At 49.1% G+C, this 21,976-nt stretch overlaps 1 protein-coding gene across 1 annotated transcript; it reads left to right on the forward strand.

The window, feature by feature from the left end:
* Window positions 1-12,026: 12,026 nt before the first annotated feature.
* On the forward strand, window positions 12,027-21,617 carry LOC127526977 (uncharacterized). Its single transcript, XM_051924225.1, has 4 exons — window positions 12,027-12,112; window positions 19,227-19,376; window positions 19,485-19,568; window positions 21,272-21,617. The coding sequence occupies exons 1-4, from the start codon at window positions 12,027-12,029 to the stop codon at window positions 21,615-21,617; spliced, it is 666 nt and encodes a 221-aa protein (XP_051780185.1).
* The last annotated feature ends 359 nt before the right edge of the window (window positions 21,618-21,976 follow it).

Raw genomic sequence — 21,976 nt, forward strand, 5'->3', positions numbered from 1 at the left:
GGTGGCACACTGACCCGCCCCAGACGTAAAGCCCCTTCGAGCTGAGTTTTGTTTTCGGGCTCGTCGGCTCGCTAACCCATAAATCCTCCTCCTCTTCCTCCTCCTCCTCCTCGTGAACAAGCGCCCCTCCATCGCCAATTTCGACACTCCGCATTCCCCCAGCCGGCTTCTGCGGGCTCTTGTCACAAGTGTGTGTCGGCCCGTTTTGCTGACTTCACAAGTTGTCACTTCCTCCTTTTACTTTGTCACCTTTTCGAAGGATTTTCTCAAATGCGACAGTGACATTGGTGTCCTCTGCTGTGCCCGCAGGTTGTGGCGCTCGTCAGAGGGCGCAGTTCCGTTTGTGCGCGCCGTGCGCTCTTTTGCCCCCCTTCGCTTTTCTATATAGTGCCTTTTCTTGCACATTGCAGCCCCACAGTGCCGTCCACGTGCTGCACGAGTGTCTCCGTGTGTGTGGAGTGTGCGCTCAGGCAGGTTTCAAGCCTTTAATTTCTTGTGGGTGGTCGCTCAGGGCGCTATGTAGGTATAACACGTACAGTGTTGAGTCAGACAGATGAAGTGACGGGCTGGACTGGCACTCAGTAGTGGGCATTTACTATGGCGCTGTCTTCAATGATATAGCGACTTTCATCGGTCCTCCAGTAGTTTAGTTTGAGTTTTCCTCCAGTTGTACATTTGTGATGGTTTTGGGTGAAGTGGCTCACTCAGTGTGGTCCGCTATGAAATCAGTTAGGCTCATAGCCTTCATAAACTATATAGCGCCTTTCACTGGTAATCCCTGGTACTTCACTGGTGTAGTTTGGTTCTTTCCATTAGTCTTTGAGTCAGTAGGGGGATTGATTGTCTGTCCTTGAGGTCTTATATAGCGCCCTTCATTACTGAGCACTAACTAATCTGAAGCAGTGCTCCTCCGTGTTTGTGTCCTACAGCTGCCTCAGTGTGTGCCGAGTGTGAGGCTGAGGGAGTGAGCAGCGGAGCTTCGATCTTTAAAAGAGTTTTTGGAACCAGTGCATGAAAACTCAAGGTGCTATAATAATAATAATAATAATAACAATTCATTACATTCATATAGTGCTTATAGGTCTCTGTACATGTTTGGTGTAACTTCAGGCAGTGGAGTGACCTGAACAGGACACTGGCAGTGAACATTCCAGCTGGCCCCTTATAGAAGTTTATAGCGCCTTGCAATGGTGGATCACATCCCAGGTGCTTTCATGGTTTCTGACAGGTGATGTGATGCCCCCATGACACACAGGAGGTCCATGGTTAGGGAATGACCCCCTGACCTCCTGGTTTGTGGCTCAGCACTTCATCCACTGGGGGGCGCCGCCGCCACCACCGCCTGACGCTGAGGTCACTTATTGTGGCCATAAACGAGTGGGGTGGCTGCTTGGGGGGCACTTGGAGTGAATTCATGATGACGGAGAGCGATGGTGACAAACTGGATCGTTTGAGGTGGGCGGCGTCCCATGTTATCGTGATGGGGGGGCAGCACCTCATTACAGCTCACTTGTCACCACTTTGTGAAGCCATTGCTCCATTCGGGGGGCTTCTCTGTCCGCTCTCTTCTTCACGATGTTTTGCTGTCCTTTGTCAGTTTTTTCAGCCCGCCCAGCGAGTTTTGTCATTTATAAACGGCGTGTCACGGGTGTCAGGCTGGCCCCCCGTTACACTTTTCTCGTACTTCACCCCATTCACCACACAGTCATCACTGGGGTCCTCGCTCTTCTGGGCACTCCAGTCATTTTGTCTGCTCTATTGTCACCTTATCTCTTCACCGTTTGTAATAATAAAGTGTTGTGTTGTTCATCACGGAGGTTCATCCTCTTGGGGCTTCTAACCTCTCGTTTAATGATTTTGGGCTCATCTCATCCTGCTCTTTATTTGTGCGACAGCGCTCATGACAAAGGTGACATCACCAGGCACCACGGGTCAAGTATGGTGGCGGTTCCTTGACATACGTAAGCCGTACGTTTTCATCTCCTGGTTGAAATTTCCTCAAGATGGATTGTCTCACAGCACCCCTGACCTGAACGGGCCACCAATCTGTCTGCCTGTTGCTGTCATGGGGGTCACTGCTATAGGAAATTGGGATTTGTCCCCAGACTGTGTGTCTTTTCAGTGACACTTCCAGGTTCTCGAGTTTTGAACTGTTGCTCATGTTTGACTTTCACTGCTGGCAGCCATTTAGATCATTGTCATTCTGGTCTCGGAACTTCCCACCTTTGGACCCCTTTGGACTGCTGTATCTTTAAACTTTGCTTCTCTTCATCTCCTGATCCACCAAACATAATGAAGTCCAACTTTTCTTCTGATTCTGATCTCCGGCAAGGCAAGCATCGGAAATCTAAAGTTCCACCAGGCTGCCAGCAGAGGGCGATGTTTCCATTTTGAAGCGCTCCACAATGCCCGGGTCACGTTACACGACGTCTCCGGGGATTTCCAGTTGTCACCTTCATTGTCATAATCTTAGCCAGTCGGTGACAATTGGCACCAGTCTTAGTTACTTAATGTGCCATACCCAGCTGCTGTGTGATTGGCAAGGACGGACTGAAGAAGGCTTGATCTTCTCATTGGTCGGTCGGGCAGACTCTTTACATGTGACAGTTGAGGACCAATGAGCTTTCAGCCAGCAGTACAAAGCAGAGAAGACAACGGTGCAGAAGACGGAACCTCACCAACAGAAGAGAAGCTCCATGTCTTGGGCCTTATGTACTAAAACAGGGTGGGGCGGGGGGGGCACAAGAGGTCAAGTCCCGAGCCCACGTCTGAACTCGCTGCGGCTGTCATAGAGGGTCAGTACTGGGTCAGGCAGCACGCTATTGGCTGTCAGATAAAGGGGCGGGCACAAGCACACTGGAAGATCGGCGGGCGCTCGGTCATAGATGTGACGTGGGCTGTGACTTCTGGTCGTGTCATTTGATGTGGCACAGTGATGAGATCAAATGTGACAGACCCCATGACATGTGACATGAACTGAAGTCTGTGGGTGAGGGGCTGCGGACCCTCCTTAATGGTGGGCAAGTAAACAAAAGTAGAGACAAAGTCCAAACCAAATGAGAGCGGATGCTGCTGCCGTCCCCCAGGGTCTCTCTCAGGCAAACGTGAGGTGGTGGTCCGTCATCTTCTGAAGTCCACTTCTGGTGACCCTGCTCTGTAGCCTCTGTAACCACAAGGGGGCGCCACCGAGCCCCAGACCACCGTGACCCAACACTGTTCTGGGCTTTTATTTGCCACCCACACTTAGCGGACCCCCGTGGGTTAGAAAATGAGTGACTGACTTTCAAAGAAGCAGCAGGCAGAATCTCAGATGCCAGCAGTTTGTGGGTCTCTTCATGAAAACTCGGAGTCCTCGAGGTCCGGCTGAGGGTCTCTTTTAGACTGGACCTACGACCGCTTCCATCATCCTGGCATTGCTCACCCGGAGTACATCCAGGTCTGGAGGAGACTGGCATAGTCAGCGGTGCTCTGAGGTGGCACCTAGAGACCCTGACAGGGTTGTACTTCACGACTCATGCCATCCTGTGGGTGTCTCGGCCTGACTGAACACTGCCACCTGCTCCCTGGCACTCGCATTTGCTCGCCCACTCCATTTATCATCCGTGCTGGGATGAAGAAGGTAAGGGTCGAGTCTCAAGTGCCACCATCCTGCCACCAAGCCCTGGGTTGTCTGTCCTTCCTCTTTGGCACTTCCAGTTTAACCCCACAAAATCAACAAGTACAAGATGTCTTTTGGCGTAAACACAAGACGTCACCATAAATGCAGTGGCCAAGGTGTCTCTGGTGTGTAGTGCTGTGCGGGTGCAGATTTAGGACACTTTTGAGACAGCCACCAGCGCACTGCCCAATGTCACAATCAGGTCTGTGGCCACCTCGTGTTTCCCTGCTCAGTTTTCTTACTTTTTATCTTTTGCTTGCACATGAGAGGATAGAACGTCAGTGTCTGCCCCCCATGATGGACGTGCCCCTCGTGTTCTTGCAGGCGGCCACAGTGCCAGGCTTAGTGACATCCACGTTTCACTGACCTGGGCAGGGACGCTTGCTGTGTAGTGAACGGAGCTTAGGGGTCTGACGCATGGCAGCTTTATGAGTGTGAGGTCACCAGGCGTGTCACCAAGTCACGATGTCCTGGTTGTCTCTCCGTCTGAGCCATGCCCCAGTTTCTGACTTTATGGCGTTTCGCTAACGTGCCATTCTGCTTTGGCTCCTCCCCACTCATGAATATTGATGAGCTACCAGAAGGATACAGAACTCATAGAGAGAATTTAGGACTTTGTTTGGAGTGTTTTGGTTGAAGGCTCCTCCCCACTCATGAATATTGATGAGCTACCAAAGAAAGGCCAAACCCCCCAGAATATTCCCGAGCTTTTTCCTGCATGATGTTGTTTCATCCACAGGATGGCAGCAGAGCACTGAATGCCCCGAGTGCTGTTCAGGCTTAGCACCGCTTGTTGGATCACAACCTCGACTACTCCAGGATTATCGTTCTTACATAGAATTCTGAGCCCAAGTGACACGCCATGGAGGGCAGAAGAGGTGGGACCCCTGGGGCTACAGCTGTGGTCATGTGACTTGGCGTCTGGTCTATGTGTGGGTGTAAGAAGCAAGGCTGTCAGTGACCGTGTTTCCCCAGGGGGAGGCGCCGATGTGCTAAGGACAGCAGCATTGAGTGCCAGCTCCCTGGGCGCGTGTGTCACACTCGGCTTACTTAATCTGCCATCACACGTTTGGATTGTTTGTTTACAAGGATTGTTTTCTTCCACACTGTGAGATACGTTCTTGGTGTTATGAATCCCACAGGTTCAGATTTGTATTTTATCATTTATGCTCTTTAGTTATTCGGAGCCATTTTCAATTTCATTAAAGGTATAACTTGTTCTTGTCGCAGTGCCATTTTGTTTTCAGTACTGATAGGCTTGTGGCAGTGCCAGTGCCAGCAGTGCCCCATTTAACTGACCAGTGCTAACAGAAAATGTCGCCCGCCATTGCAGGTGTGTGATTTGTGTCTCCTCCTCTGACCTCCGCCTCCATAGGCCCTGGTCTGGGAAGGGGCGGGGCCAATGCTAAAGAGGCGGGGCCTCCTGTCCTAGTGACTGATTGGAGCTGTGGAGGAAACAGATGACAGCGTTAGCAACGGCGCCCCCTCTAGCCTTGGGGTGGCACTTCCGGGTGATCCGTCAGCACATGTACGTGGCGCAGGGTTCATCACCATTTTGAGGGTCCATCGTTGGGGGGGGGAGACATTGCTCAGTTGTTGGATGTCATTCGTGCAACGCCTGCTCAGCTGGAAACTCAGCTGTCACTTCAAGTAAATTTGGGGATCAAAGTCCCAGACGTCCATGTCACTTTTGTCACTCTGTGTGACAGCGGTGCTAGTTTAGCTATTCCATCTAAACAGACCAGAGGAAGCTGTCGAGTGGAGCTGAGCCAAGAGTCGCTAAGCAGGAGTCCAGCGACACGATGTGCACCACGGAAAATCACCGGCATGCACATGCCCCCAGGGAATTCTGGGACACGTTGCCATGACAACCATCAACCATCAACCACTGCTGAAAAAAAAAAATGACAGCGCCTACTAGAAAAACAAAATGGCGCCACAGCAGAACGCTGAAAATAACCGACCTTCTCAGGGGGGCTGCGATCACAAAATCAACTCCTTGGATTTCATTTCGCTAAGCGGCCAGCTGGGATGGAACTAAACCACCAGGAGTACGGTGGCACCAGTGGGTCTCCGTCTGTCGGGCATGGCTGGGTTTCTGACCTTTGATCCCCTGCTCACTTGACGTGCTGCCACAAGCAACCTGCTCATTGTGGCTCATTTCAGGTTTTCGTGTCATTTCTGCTTGTCCATTCCTGGAGGCGGGGCCACCTTGACATCCCTGCTGATGGCTCCTCCCCCTGCCTTTACTTTTCACTATGGGGGGGGGGGCATTGAGTTTGTAAGGAGATGTGCTGCCAGTGTTGTCTTTTCTATGGCATCACAGTCAGGCTGGTCGGTGGTCCTTCACCCGGCCATTACAACAGAAGGACAGTGGGAGGCGCTACCCTTCTACAATGGCTGGCAGCCTCCCCTTGGTGAAGCTTCCATTTCAGTAATTGCAGGGCAGCATGGGAACTGTAGTCCAGATGGGTGGCCCTCTGGGGGTATTTGGGTGCCACTAGAGGAATGTGCCATTATGATGCCCCAGCCTGACCCAAAAGTTCTTCCTGGTGGCAATGCCATTGTGTTGGTGGGAGCGGAGGAGACAAAGATTGGGAAATAAAAGGAGTTTATGTGCATTGAAGAAGACCAAGAGGAAGAAGAGGCCTGCTTGAAGGTGTGTGTGAATGATGTCACCTAGGTGTCACATGCTGCTCATTTCTTCACCTGAGGCTTTGCATTTTGCTTTCAGATTCTGGACTGGAGTTGCTCACTTTGAGGGTCCTGGTCAGACTTTGTCTTTTTGTTAACGTGTGCTTCATTCAGAAAGACTGAATTGTCTTGACAAGCCGGAGGTTTACGGTTTGCTCTCCCTTGTCAGACATGCTGAGGGGACTTTGATTGTATTTGGAACTTTTAAAAACAGCTTCCCCATTTTGGGGCTGAACAGGATCTGCGCTGGTATCCCGAAGGTTGCCGGTTTGAATCCCCGTCACTGCCAAAAGAGATCCAACTCTGCTGGGCCCTTGAGCGAGACCCTTAACCTGGAATTGCTCCGGGGGCGCTCTGACCCCAAGGGGTGTGCGAAAACGAACAAATTCTTAATATGAGGTGAAATAAAGAACAAAAAAAATAATTCAGCTGCCCACCCTCATCATCACTAGGACCCTCCCCCCCCCCCCCCCCACTCACCATGTCACTCCTGTCCTGCAGCAGCTTCATTGGCTTCCAGTGCAGGTCCACATTCAATTCTTCTGCTCTCCACACCCTCGCCCTCCATTTCTGTCTGATTACTTTATTTCTTTATTTTCTGTGCTTGTCGATTGTTTGGTGTCCTTGAGTGTTTAGAAAGGCGCCCACAAATAAATGAAATGTATCATCAGTGCCTTTCACACGCGCTGGCTTCTCTTTCCTTATATAGCGCCTTTTAAAAGCTGGACCAGTGGTGCAGGTGACTAACGTGTGACCCCTGCTGGTCGTTTCTGACCCCCCATCCCTGGTTTCTATCCTACACAGAACAATCCGGTCCTTGATTGTCATTTGAAGAGTCCTCTCCGTGTCCCATCCCCTCCAGACAGGTGACCCCCCCCCCCAGGTGCTGGCTGTCATCCGGTCTGGGGGTCCGGTTCTCTCAGCTTCCTTTGGCTTTGTTTAGATGTTGGAGGTCTTTGGCTATTTTTGTCATTCGCCTTCTCAGATTGGATGAGTCGGACCCTTCTGGGTTTGCACTTTCTGTCCCGGATGTTTTGGACCCTACAGAGTGATTTTTCTGTTATTGTGATAGTTAAGTCCGGGTTAAGACCCCCACCGGCCCCTTGGTGACGTGACGAGTGGAGCTCCTTAACAGAGAGTTGCTTGTACTGTCACCAGTGCAGCATGTGGTTCTGTCACTTCCGTATATAGCGCCTTTCACGCGTGCTGACTTGTCTTTCGTATTGTGACAGATAGGGGGCGCTATTGCTCCCTTGAACCCTCAGATCAGACGCCAGATAAAAGTCCAATAATTCATTTTATTAGACTATGATGTGCACCAAACACCCCCCACTTCACTATACTCCTAAATAAACAATACTAACAATCAATACTCAATCCTCCTCTCCCAGACGCATTGTCACCCTTCCTCCTAACTCAGCTCGCCCGTCTGGGATCTCCCACAGTCCTTTATAGTCCTTGACCCGCAAGTGCTTCTGATCCCTCAGTCCATGTGATTATCCAGCACTTCTTCTTCTTCATCCCAGAAGTTCCTAATTTCTTCTGCTCCCATGACTGGGAAGTACTTCCGGTTATAGGGAGAGTAGCAGTCCCTGCTCGTCCCTGCAGCGTCCCCTGGAGGCCCCCATGGTATCCAGCAGGGCTGCGATGTAAAACTCCACTGTCCATGATGCCCTGCTGGAACTCGGGGCACCTCCACGTTGCAAGAAGGGCTCCACCTGGCGGCCTGGGGGTATTGGCCGGGATGAGTGACCGGCCATATCCCACAGTATATAGCGCCTTTCATCGGTGTCTGTCATTTCTTGGCAGCCTTTCCCCTGCCGGGTGCCAAGGTTATGGTCAGGAATGCCAGGAATGCCTTCCTCGTTTTTAGCAACTCCCATGATGGGGTGGCGGCCACTAGGGGGCGGACACACCCGCACTTGAGGTCCACTTCAGCCCTCGCCAGTCGTTGTCTTTCATGTTTCAAAGTTTGTTTAGAGAAGATTCTGCCGAATGGCCGGCGGCTTCACTCGCTGAGACGTAACAAGGAAGCGTGTCACGTCAAGTTGCCCCGAGCCCTTCATGTTTCATCCTGTGCCAGCCGTTGATTTTGTTTGCACTTTCCAAATACTTTCGGCTTTTCTCTGCTCCTCTTCCTCCACAGGCTGCACCTGAAGCTCTGCGGGGCGCTGATTTATGACTCCCTCTAATGACTCCGGCAGAGCCACTAAAAAGAGCATTTGTCACCGTTACACATCTGTCGGCAGTCAAAACATCCTGACAAAGGAACCGGGCCTGGTGGGGGTGTGGGCGTGGCCTATGTGCACACCCATATCCTGCCCTGTGTCAGTGGGTGTGCGTGGCATGGGTGCCAGCTTGAACTGCCAGCCATACCCCTCAGTGTCACAGAACCAGTACGTGTAGAGCAGTCTGTAGGGGGCACCCCACGCCCAAAACCCACCAGTCGACACCTCACCTCCAACAACGCTGTTTGTTCCTAACGCTGCTTTGTATACGCAGGATGTGCTCCAAGAAATAAGAAGAGCAAAAATAATAAGAAACATCAAGTGACAATCGCTATGTCACTAGCAGGACCATTGAGTCCTTATTTACACAGTAATGTCACTTTGTGAGAAATTCACAAGGCCAGAATGACAAAATCTGCACAGGTTCAAAGGGGTGCATCCACTGGGCATCCTGGACAGAGCGCCCTCCATGGTGATAATGGTGGGAGGTGGTCTTGTCCTCCTTCTTGGTGGTGGAGATGGGCATATTTGATAGAGTAAGGTCAGCTGGCATGGGCACTCCAAGGAATCTGGCACTCTCGACCAGTTCCACCACAGACCCCTCACTCAATGTGTGGGCAGCAGGGGACGTCCTGTCAAGTCAACAAGGGGGTCTCTCGTCTCGTCCACATTAACGGGCAGATACATGTTGTACCTCCATGGCTGATTAGACCCACCAGCGTCGTGCCATCCGCTAACTTGGTGGTGGTGTTAGAGCTGTGCCCAGTAAAGCGTTAGATGTCAGACAGGGACAGGTGACATCTCGATTGACAGTGGGGTCTTTGAAAGCTGAAGGTACACCTTGGGGGTCGTAGTGGAGGCTAATCAAAGCTGTTAAAATGGCCAGCCATGAGCATGTAGGTGGCACTATAACTTCAGGCTCCGCCTTGTTTTTATAGAATGGGGGGCGCTATAACTTCAGGCTCCACCTTTTCGAATACCATAGGCGGCACTATAACTTCAGGCTCTGCCTTTTCTAATAGCATAGGGGGAGCTATAACTTCAGGCTCCGCCTTTTCTAATAGCATAGGGGGCGCTATAACTTCAGGCTCTGCCTTTTCTAATAGCATAGGGGGAGCTATAACTTCAGGCTCCGCCTTTTCTAATAGCATAGGGGGCGCTATAACTTCAGGCTCCGCCTTTTCGAATACCATAGGCGGCACTATAACTTCAGGCTCTGCCTTTTCTAATAGCATAGGGGGAGCTATAACTTCAGGCTCCGCCTTTTCTAATAGCATAGGGGGCGCTATAACTTCAGGCTCTGCCTTTTCTAATAGCATAGGCGGCACTATAACTTCAGGCTCCGCCTTTTCTAATAGCATGGGGGAGGGCGCTATAACTTCAGGCTCCGCCTTTTCATATACCATATGCGGCACTATAACTTCAGGCTCCACCTCTTCTTCTCATTTGTCATTTCTTGTGAGCAGACCTACAGCTGACTGGCCACCCATCCAGGGTGGGCTCGAGACTTGCTGGCTCCCCGTTACCCTGAATTAGGTGAAGTGACATTTCAGGGTGTTACACCATTTCATGATTACCCATCCATCCATCCATCCATTCTGACCTGACTTTGAGCAGTTTAGGGTCCCTGATGCCAAAGAGCCCACCCTCATTGTAATTAGTGCAGCCCCCCCCCCGTCATGTCTTTTATTAGCCACCCCTGTTATTTCAACTACCATGACTTGGCTGGAGCCGTCCAATACAGGGTCACAGACCTGGTAGGGATGCCCACCTCCGATTCTCCCCCCACTGCTACCCCATAATTCAGCCGACTGCTGCCCTGCATTGGAATGGCATTCAGTCCCAGGGTGGTCCCAGCACAGCCCGCAATAGGGGACACGAGGCTGCTGCCTTTGCTAGCCTGCCGGCTGCCGTGAGTTCAGGAGGGACGCACTTGGATGTTCTCACGCATCTGCTCTTCTCGTGGAGGTGGAAAGAAGGAAGGAAGGAAGGAAGGAAGTGAGCGAGTGAGCAATCTGATGGGCGCTGACCACGTAAACTGCGGCTGCCCATCTGATCTCGGGCTGAGTGTCAGTGAGCGGCGCTTTCATCCCGAGTCCCCCGAGGGTTCAAGAAGCTCTGGCTCTCTAATGGCCCCTCGGCTTCTCCTCTGCCAAATTCGTTTTCTGGGTGACCATTGTGTTGACCCCGGTGGCTCCACAGTTTGAATGATGAGAGTGCCCAGCCTGAGTGAGCCAGCAGTGGGCATCATTAACCCTGTAAGTGTCAAGTCCAGGAGGTGACACTGAGGAGCTGAGTGACATGCTGTCAGTGTCCTCGTGCCATGCTTAAGGACACCAAGAATTAAAATCAAAGCCACTGGCCTGGGTGGTGGCCCCCAGTGCTGATGTGATGTTTAAATGTTTTCACCTGCATTGTTATCAATCTTTAATTTAATATTGTATCAGTATGCTGCTGCTGGAGAATGGGAATTTCCACTTGGGATTAATAAAGTTATCTATCTATCTATCTATCTATCTATCTATCTATCTATCTATCTATCTATCTATCTATCTATCTATCTATCTATCTATCTATCTATCTATCTATTATATAGTGCCTTTCATATCTATCTATCTATCTATCTATCTATCTATCTATCTATCTATCTATCTATCTATCTATCTATTATATAGTGCCTTTCATATCTATCTATCTATCTATCTATCTATCTATCTATCTATCTATCTATCTATCTATCTATCTATCTATCTATATAGTGACTTTCATATCTATCTATCTATCTATCTATCTATCTATCTATCTATCTATCTATCTATCTATCTATCTATATAGTGACTTTCATATCTATCTATCTATCTATCTATCTATCTATCTATCTATCTATCTATCTATCTATCTATCTATCTATCTATATAGTGACTTTCATATCTATCTATCTATCTATCTATCTATCTATCTATCTATCTATCTATCTATCTATCTATCTATCTATCTATCTATCTATATAGTGACTTTCATATCTATCTATCTATCTATCTATCTATCTATCTATCTATCTATCTATCTATCTATCTATCTATCTATCTATCTATCTATCTATCTATCTATCTATCAATGATGCCAGGTGGGTTCAAGGGAAGGCAATCAAAAGAGGACCCGAAGGTGACATTAGCACCCTGTGGCTACCCATCTCATGTTGCTCCTTGGTGGTCCATCTCATGTGTGCCCACCGGAGGCGGGGGGGGGGGGGACTTTGAGTTAGCAGATGCCTTATAGGATGCCTACTGACTTCATGGGGTCTTCACACACCTCGTTCTTGGGAAGGTTTCGGCTGGCTGCTCACACCTGCTGCATGGTCCGGCCTTTGGAGACCCTACCACAGCCTCCCAGGACGTTCTTCTCTTTGTGCCCCCATCTCCCCTCCAGAGCCTGCTATGTGGATGATGTCAAATGAGATGGAGCAGGTGAAGACCACCCTGAATCTGGCCACTCACACTGCTGACCTGAGTGACCGCTTTGATGGGCTCAAGTTTGCAAAATGACACGTCTGATGAATCAGTCAACCAATCAACTCATTCATTCATTCATTCATTCGTTCATAATCACTTCATCACACCGGAGGGGTTCATTAGTCCATCAGAGTCCCCCTGCTAAAATCCAACAAAACACCACAAGGGGACTGGGCTGTGACCACAGGGGGCACTTCAACCATCAGCCACAGACGTGAGGCCAATGATCACCCCAGGGGTCAGTGAGGCCAGGAAAGCACCAAAGCAGATGAATGGCAGGACCACCCTGGGGGGGGGGGGAAACAAAGAGGGGGGCGAGGAAGGGACAGAAAATGGGGCGGGGGCAGGGGGTGCCATCAGGGCGAAGACGGGCTCACTGACGGGGATGTCACCAGAGTTCTCAGGCCAGCGCCACAAGGAGAGGGTGTGGCCTGCTTAGTGAATGAATGAAGGAGTAAGGCAAAGAATGAAGGAAGGAAGAATAATTTAGTAATAAACAAACTCAAGCCAATCAACAAATGAGCGAGTAAGTGAAAGAATGAAAAATATGTTGTTAATAAAGAAAGGTAAATGAATGTGTGAATGAATGAATGGACAAACAAACAAACAAATAACTGAATTCAGAAACTACTAAGTAGTAGGATGAATGAATGAATGAATGAATGAACAAAGAAATGGATGGATGGATGGATGGATGGATGGATGGATGGATGGATGGATGGATGGATGGATGGATAGATGGATGGATGGATGGATGGATGGATAGAATGATACATTAATGACCAAACATAAAACAATGAGCAAATGAGCAACTGAATAGAAGAAAGGATAAATGGATGAAATAGTAATACATTTGCTAATGAATAAATGAACGAATTAATATATGAACTAATGAATTAATGAATGAATTAGCTATCAACAAAACAAATAGTCAATAAGAAAACAAAGGAATGTAGAAATAGTCACAATCAATTGAATGAATGAATGAGCAAATTAATTAATCAATGAATTAATGAATTGTTTCATTATTAATTATTAACCAACAAAGAATGAATGAATGAAATAATTTATGAATAAACAAACATAAAGAAATGAATGAATTGACAAGCAATTGAACGAGTTAATGAAGGAAGGCTCAGACAAAGAAATGCGCAATTCACTAAAGAAATGAACGAATGAATTATCAGCAAGCCAACAAGTGAATGAAGAAAAGTAGAAACGAAAGAACAAATGATCACACATGCCAGAGCTGTGAAAAAGTATTTGCCCCCGTCCTGACCTCCTCTAGTTTTGCTCATCCTTAACAATTCATTGAGTGCACCCAACACATGAGCTTTAAAAGATGATCTTCTCTACTGAAGCAAACAAGTTCACCAACACCTCTAGCACCATTGTGAAAAAGTAATTGCCCCCCCTTAGTCACTCAATCAAACAATGGACAAAATGTAAACAACAACGGGTTAAATTTGACATTAACATGATAAAAGACTTTATTTAGATGTCTTTTTCCATAAGTAGACAGAATGGCACAGTGGTTGTCACTGCTGTCTCTCTGCTGCATGGACCCGGGTTCAAGTCCCTCCCCCTTACTTTATGTTGACTTCTGGCTCTCAGGTGACTCGGCGGCAATGAAGGAACTGAGGGGAGAAAAGAGACACGTAGACAACCAAGCTGTGCCTCCTCCAAAGGCTGAGATGGTGTCTCTTCTTGGATTATTAGCTTTGGTCTCTGCTAGAAAGGCACTAAAGGGAAATAGTAATAGTGATGACCTCCTGCCATCTTCTTCATCCTCAGAGGGATTTGACTTTCAGCACAGCAGCCCTGGAGACTTCTCTGCTTCTTTCATATCTGTGTAACAAGTTTAATGTAGCGCCTTTCCTAATAACTGTCTATCTGTTATATAGTGCCTTTCACATCTATCTATCTATCTATCTATCTATCTATCTATCTATCTATCTATCTATCTATCTATCTATCTATCTATCTATCTATCTATCTATCTATCTATCTATCTATCTATCTATCTAATCTTATATAGTGCCTTTCACATCCCTAGTATTACACAACATATTCTTCTTCTTCTTTTTCCTAGAGTGTCACCCATCCGTGTTGGTGACCCTGATCAGGTCACATGTCAAGAGTCTCTCATGATGTGCTGCCCATTGCACTACAACCCCTCTAAAGGGGGCCAAGGTCTCCATGAAGTGACGCTGAGACCCTCGAGGATGAGCCGCCCTCTTGTGCTGCACCTGCAGAGGTGTCACTCATTGGTGTGGTGACACGTTGGCCCGCTGTTTATTGCTGGCGTGACGTGGAGGTCTGTCTGTCTTGGTAAACAAGTCCAAATTCCAGATACTGTAAGTTATACTTCAGCAGCATGGCGCTGTCTGCCAAGGTGTGGCGCTATGTTAGTTGGCACTGCCCAGTTCTGTATTTTCAAAAACAAAAAAAACAAACCAGTTCTATCACTATGGCAACAACAATTGGCTAAATGCGCACATAGTGAAGAATGAAATAAAAAAAAGAAAGCTGATGTGGCTAATCCAAGAGATAAGGTGAGGACTTCCAAGAAAATCAGGAGGAGAAATTCAGAGAAACAGACGTGATGAAGAGCCTTATCTCAAGGACGCCTGACCTACCTGAGGGTCCTGATGTAATACCATGAAGGCGAGTGGGCCTCCCAGCCATGGCAGATGTGCACCTGTGCTGGTCAATAAGGTGACCTACTTGAGGGCCCCCCACCCCCCCAAATGCCAGTTTGTGACGGGCATCTCTTTTTTAATTCTGTGGACCCACCGGGCCTAACAGCTCACTTTCCTTGTGCTTCTTGTTGGCGTGACGCCCTGTTCCCTGTCTAATGCCAGCCACTTGCCCTGGACATTCTCGCCCTCTAGTGGACGCCTGGATGACGTTACACCCGGGCACAGATGATGGACGGACAGACTTGTCACTTTCTGTGTCGATGGACTTTCTTGCGTTGTGTCCCTGTGGAGACCCTGAGCGTCACGTGCATTAGCTGTTGACACCTCGCCTCTGACAAGTTTGGTGGATTTTCACAGGCTGCTCTGCCAGGTGGATCATGTGACCGTGACTGGCACAGCTCTGACATCGGCAACCTTCCGGAAGAAATCCGTCAGTAGATCGCTGGTGTCAATTCGTTCTTCTGCATGTGATTTCCTGCCTGGTTTCTACCTCCTTTGTGGGACCCTCGATCCACTTCTACCAGTAGTTTGTTTTTTCATGGGGGTCCCAGAAGAGTTTTGTCACCATTTTGGTTATTTTTGGGCACAGCCTTTTTGTGGTGATGGTTCAGTGGGTAGAAAGGACTGAGGGTGAGACTTCCAGAATGTCCGAGCTTGCGGATGAAAAACCTAAAGGTGATGCGGCAAGTGTGAGAGTGTGGGGCCGCGAGTCACCTGACGGCTTCTGTGCTCCTCAGCTTTGGGTTCAGGACTTCACTCTTTTACGTCAGCCCTTTGGCTTCGGTTCGGACTCCCCTCGTGTCCTGATGCCTCATGCCCGCCCTCACGCCGCGCGCCTTCCTACGTTATCAGTTGGCGCGTCCGATTTGCAGGTCACCTTCAGAATTCCGTGCTGCTCCTTCCGATTTCGTTTTCTGCCTTTTCAGACGTCAGGACCCCGGGGTCTGCGCTTGTCCTTCAGTCAATCTCTGGCTGCGCCCTTCATCTCCTGGGGCATTTTCAGGTGCATCTTCCTTCTCCTCCTCCTCTGTCTGTCTGCCTGCAGTGGACTACATCATCACAGGCCTCGGGTCTATATGTTGCGTACGCCCGTTTCCATGCTCACATCGTGATGTATAAAAACTAAACTTGGCGTAAAGCCCATGCACATTGTCCTACCAGCTCAGCCCCTGGCATACGCAGGTTCCCTTTATTTATTTGATGCACATCCCTGACGCGACTTTATAAATACACTGAAATTAAGCGCATATCGTTTATTAGTTTAAGGCATCTGATTGTAATCAACATGTAACAATGTAATGGTCCACAGAATGGCCAAACTATACTAAATACCACAGCTGCTTTAGCGTTGTCACTCTCACTGCACCTTCTTCTTCTTCTTCTCCCATTAGGCGTTGCCACCGCAGATCATCTTCTTCCATATTCCTCTCTGAGTATTTATATCACTGTATCTGAGTGTGGAGTCACAGCTTGACAGCAGCTGATTGGATTATCGGGGTACAGCATCGAGCACACGCTGCCTCAGCCATGCGCACAGTCTATCTGAACAGCTCCCATACACCAAACACTTCAGAGGCTTTCCTGTACGCACTTCGCGGTTCACAAACCGCACTCAGTCAGCCCATCCATTGCTCCTGGTAGACCTGTTTGGATGTGTAAGTAAGACAAGATAAGAACCTCACTGGAAACTTGCACTCCAACGGTAATATTGCACCACCTGAGCCACTTTATAAAGAGCGTATTTACAGATGATGACGACTCCATTCAGATTTCATCTTGGAGCTCTTGATATCATTGTTAAGATGAAGTGCGTATTACATTATACTTTATTTAAATAATCTGCATTGTTAATAATTAAACATGTGAGGACACGGTGGACAGCGCTAGTGATGAGCTGACGCCCCATTGTTCCTGCCTCGCGCCCGATTCTTGCTGGCGTGACAATGGAAGGATAGATGGACAGAATTCGACATGAACTACAAAGATATGTCAATGCTCCTTAAAAGTTCTCAGCTTACAGATGGCTTGAGCTGACGATCGGCGACTTGGAGAAAGAAAAAGGAGGAGGAGCTTAGGAGCCTGGGCAGAGCATCCCAGACTAGGACCCGAGTTCAGCCCTGTGACGGGTGACACCTCAGCACCACACCAGTTCAGATGGAATGGGACACTGGGAGGCTTTTTATGGTAGAGAAAGAAAAGGAAGGACAGGAACTGGGGGTTCATACGTTTGAGAGACGGCACTGCCACAGTAAATGATGTTATCGAAGGTCACACACGGCGCAGGAACCATCTGTGGACGGGGCGCCAGCTCGTCACTGTCACTGTGCCACCATGTTTAATAACAAGCATTAACTCCTACCATCATGAACAGGAAGTCCAGTAGACATCTCAGCGTTTCAATTGTTCAGAGAGCTGTCACATCACGAGTGTCATGGATTGTGTGTCCTGTCGGCGGAAGAGAAAGTCATTTAATAAGGCGTAGTGATTGACACACACAGAATACGAAGCATTTCACGTGACACTTAAGTTACGATGGGATTGGAGAAATGATTTAAAGATGACGTTTATGATGCTCTACTTTAATGACAAACTACGAGATTAAGGTGGACATTTCGAGATTCTTTTTTCCCGCTGTGTCCCTATGACACTCAGGCGGTGGGCTACGACTCGCCTTTGTGATATCAGACCACTTCGCTTTTATCTCAGCACTGTGTGACTTTCTGAAGTTGAACTTTCAAGTTTCTCTGTCACTCGATGTCACTCAATGTCACTCGATGTCACTCGATGTCACTCTGTCACTTCCTTTTGTTGTTTATCCCACTGTTTAAACCACCAAACTGTACATTTTTTCTTTGCCTCCACTAGCTTAATTGCTAATTATATTGATTTGCATATTCAAAGTCAGCGTGGGACAGCAGGCGCGTGCACGTGTGTTACTTTTCACGATTTATGGAGCAGAAGAACATGGAAGTTGACGTTCGCACAGATTTATGCATCTGGATTTCTTTGTGCATACGCCATGTTTTAGTGTGAATTCTGCGCACGCCATTATGCACAAGGCCCTTGGTCGCCTCCATTTTCCATCCTGAATTTGCATCATCTTCACTTCAGTGACAACTCAGAAAGGCTCAGGAATGTCCCCAAACTACATTGAAGTCCATGGTGGGTAGAAGCTGACAAAGCTATGTGTGGATTACAAGGGCGTAGTGATCTTTGAAGTGCCCCCAACTGCCAACTGTGCCGTCCTGACTATTGTGACCAGAAATGGGACCTGAGCAGTGAAGCTGCAGTGCCAACCACTGCGCCACCGCACCTCCCTGACATAAAACAAAGTCACATATGGGATGAGCAGTGGCCTCACGCAAGTCCCATCAGAGAAGCTCGTCTCGTCCGTCGTGCCACCGCAACGCTCGGCTCTCACCAGGACGCCTTTGAATTGTTGGACGGGAGCTCCTTGGCTTTGGTCTTCAAAGTGAGGAAGACGAAGAGCACAACGTGTCCGATGATGGATCTCCTTCAGTCTCATTTGTGCATCTCAATACACGACGACCGATAAAACTAAACCTCAGAGCAGTCAGACTTCTCGTGTGAATTCACCCAGGATCGGCCCCCTCAAGCACAGAGCACCGAGTTCACGTCATGGTGGTCTCACAGACTTGGTCTGTAGAACATCTGCAAGATCAGCCCAAATGTGACCGAGCTCCCCACCCAGGCTTAGGAATTGCCAAGTCTGCGACTCTCTCCAAAGCGCTGAGGTGGGCACATGTCGCTCCCCTCTTCAGATCCCCTCATTGGCTCGGGTCCTTGGGGGGTCTCCACCTACCATAGGTGTACTTGTGAGGCTCCAGCACCTCCTCAACTACCCAGATGTGCCGATGACTGGTGTCTGCTGTGCCCAATCTCCTTTCATGTGATGCTCCCAGATGCTGGAATGAGCTGCCCACCTCTGTTTGGCATTGAGACCCCCTTATCATGTTTCAGAAGACTCGCTGGTTTGGTGACCATCTGTCTGCCTGGCTGACGTCGGCTGGTATCTTTTCATCATCTGCACGTCTCTTGTATTTTGTGCAGAGCTCACTTGTGATGATCCATTTTGTCCCCTTGTCCTGTCATCCCTGTCCCCAAACTGTCCCCCAGACTGATATTTACTTGATTTTATTGGCTTCGTCTGTAAGTCACTTTGGATAAATAAATACATGGAAATGGAAGTGTCTGATGTGCTCCTCAATGGTGCACTTGATACCACCAGGGTCCACTTTGAGGGGATTCAGGATGAACCTCCACAGCTGACTCACACCTTTACTTATCTATCGGAGCCAATGTCATTCTGCTCCGAGCTTCAGAGGTCAGGACCCCTGGAGCAATGGCAGGTTAAGAACCCAACAGAGTGGCATCCCTTTGAGTTCCCTCATGTTCTTGTATTTACTTGTAGGTTCTGCCGGTTCTCCCCGCTCTTTGCCTCTCATGTCGGCCAACTCCTCACAGAGTGGGCTGTAAGCGGCCATGTTGCCCACCCAGTCCTGGACGAGCTCTTGGTGTTTGGTCTTCTCTCCATCCGCCACGTCCTCATCGCCCTTCTCCCGTGGGTGGGCAAATTAATGGTGCCAGGATGAGTTTCTTTCCCTCGATTGACCAAATGTGACGTCGGGTGTTGGAGTCGTGGACTCTGCCACCTCTGGTCACCCCACAGGTCATTTCTCATCCAGGGCTTCACCCTGGACCACCAGCCCCTGAGCCCCTCTTACAAAGGCAGTGCTGCTCTCATGTGGCTTTGGTGAGCTGCGCCTCCCTTCCTTCATTTCTCTGCCTGCTGGCATTGCAAACACCTCATCTTGGCACCACCTGGACCTCCCTTTGCCCAGGGCCGTTTTGCATACCCTTACAGGATGTGCACCCCCCACCCCCAGCAAGCTAGCAGAGAGGGTCTTCCATCATTGTCCATACGGAGCGTTAGATCTCCAGCTGTTGACCCCCTTTACCCGTCGTTGACTTCACTTTGTCTCCTGGCTTTCTGCTTAAAAGTCTTCTTGGCATTAAAAGAGCCGGTCAAGCAGTGGCCAGTGACGATGAGGCCGCCCTCTGCTGGTGAAAGTCACAAATGACCGTCAATAATGACCACCGGCCCCTCGCTGCCTGAAACAGAAATGGTGGGAATTACCAGTCAGTGCCCCCTGCATTGTTCAAAGTATGGAAGACTTTCTGTTAAGGAGCTCTATGCGTCACGTCATTCTGGGGGTCTCTGGAGGTCTTCTTCTTCTGGCCTCGGCTACCACACTGGGTGGCACCAACCCTAGTGACGCCATTTGATCTTAAAGCGTACTGTGAGGACGACAGTTATTCTGCAGCGCCTTCCATTAATATGTGGGCTGCTATTTATACCCACCGCTGCGATGATGACGATCCTGGGTGTCACATCCAGCAGAAGGAACGGTTACCCTGGAAACCAAAAGCAAGCAGCAGTACCCCAAAGTCAAACAAAGTACAACAAACACAAAGCCCCCCCTACACACACGTCCCCAATGCACCCCGCTCTTTCACTTTGTCCCTGTGATGATTTACTTGACACAAAATGGCAGAGAGGGGCGTTGGCCTCAAAATGTTATTCACCTGATCTGCAGGCTTCACCCCAAACTCAACAGGCAGGCTTCAAGGCCCACACAGGCCCAAAATGGGCCTTTAAAGGGTCCTACGGGTCCCAAATGTACAAAAACTGTAGAAAACCTCGAGATTAAAGGACAAGGGACATAAAGTATCTTGAGGAATAAAAATCATTCATCTCATCTCCGTCAAAAACAGAACAGAACTGGACAGAGTAAGGGCGGAAAGGATCAAAGCCATCAGGTAAACCAATCAAATCCAACCCAGCAGCTGCAACGAACCTAGAAAGGTGGTGGGCGGGGCCTCATCATAGTAGCACCGCCCCCCTAACTTTCCTTTAAGGAGACCGGACACATGACTTAACACATCAAGAGCCCAGCAAAGATACAAAATAATGACAGCAACCTGAATAATAAATACAAACATCAATCAATCAATCAATCAATCAGTAAACAAAATAAAAACAAATGAAACATGAGATAAAAATCAACTTCAGCCAGGCATACAGCTCTGCCAGCCACCCCGGGTGCTCTGTCTCACTCCTTCATGTCACATGATAGTTTCATAATTTCCCATGTGGTATATGTCGGCTATGGGTGGGCAGGGGGGTGGCAGGGACCACCCAAAAGGATCAACTGCCCACTCATTAAAAACTCCAAGTCTTTACGGTATTGAGGTTCTCCCCCTCACAACCCAGGATGACTTCCTATCGACACTTCAAAGGGGACACAACAAGAAGATCTGAGTGTCACACCTCCATTCTGTCCTCAGTCAAAAAGACCAGGAAAATGAAGAGCAGCCTCCACAGGAACCTCCACTTCTGACTCTGACCCAAGTCTCACCTGTGACCTATGGGACTCCATCCCCTATTCTGTAAAGGACTCCGCCTCCAACCTCCATGGGAGCTCCGCCCCAAACTCCTCAGAGCACTCCACCTCTGATTCAACAGACGACTCCACCTCCAAATACCATGGGAGCTCCGCCCCAAACTCTGCAGAGCACTCCACCTCTGATTCAACAGACGACTCCGCCTCCAAATACCATGGGAGCTCCGCCCCAAACTCCGCAGAGCACTCCACCTCTGACTCAACAGATGACTCCGCCTCTAACCACCATGGGAGCTCCGCCCCCAAACTCCACCTCCCATCCCATTCTGATTCCTACAATCACAGGGATCTCCCCAGCAGGGGGAGCTCCACCTCCAACCTCCATACTTGTGACTTAACAACAAGCTCCACCTCCTATACCTTAGAGGACTTTGCCCACCATGAGGGAGCTCCACTTGCAACACTCACAGGGGACTCCACATCCACAGGGAGCTCCACCTCCAATATCCTCAGGGGGGCTCCGCCTCCACCCCATCCCTTCAGCTCCCACTTCCCAGTAATGGTGGCATTGAGGAAGTCCTGCTGGTGTTCCCCCACCTCCTCCATGGACCCCCCACTCTTGTCTATTTTACTGTGTAGCCCAGAGGTACACATCTTGGAGCTGCCATGTGCTGCTTGTCGCGTTCACATTTTACATTGCAGTGTGCACCACACCTGGTAAGGCGCTATATAACGTGAAGATCAGCCGCTGGAGTTT

This window comes from Erpetoichthys calabaricus, chromosome 3 (assembly GCF_900747795.2).
Source record: "Erpetoichthys calabaricus chromosome 3, fErpCal1.3, whole genome shotgun sequence".
NCBI lineage: Eukaryota > Metazoa > Chordata > Cladistia > Polypteriformes > Polypteridae > Erpetoichthys > Erpetoichthys calabaricus.

Excerpts from the sequence above, each read along its gene's own strand:
- LOC127526977 (XM_051924225.1), top strand. The coding sequence starts at position 12,027 with ATGTCAAATGAGATGGAGCAGGTGAAGACCACCCTGAATCTGGCCACT. Across the intron at positions 12,113-19,226 it reads GACCGCTTTGATGGGCTCAA|GTTCTGCCGGTTCTCCCCGC; the intron begins GTTTGCAAAATG and ends ATTTACTTGTAG. Across the intron at positions 19,569-21,271 it reads GCTGCTCTCATGTGGCTTTG|GACTCCGCCTCCAACCTCCA; the intron begins GTGAGCTGCGCC and ends TATTCTGTAAAG.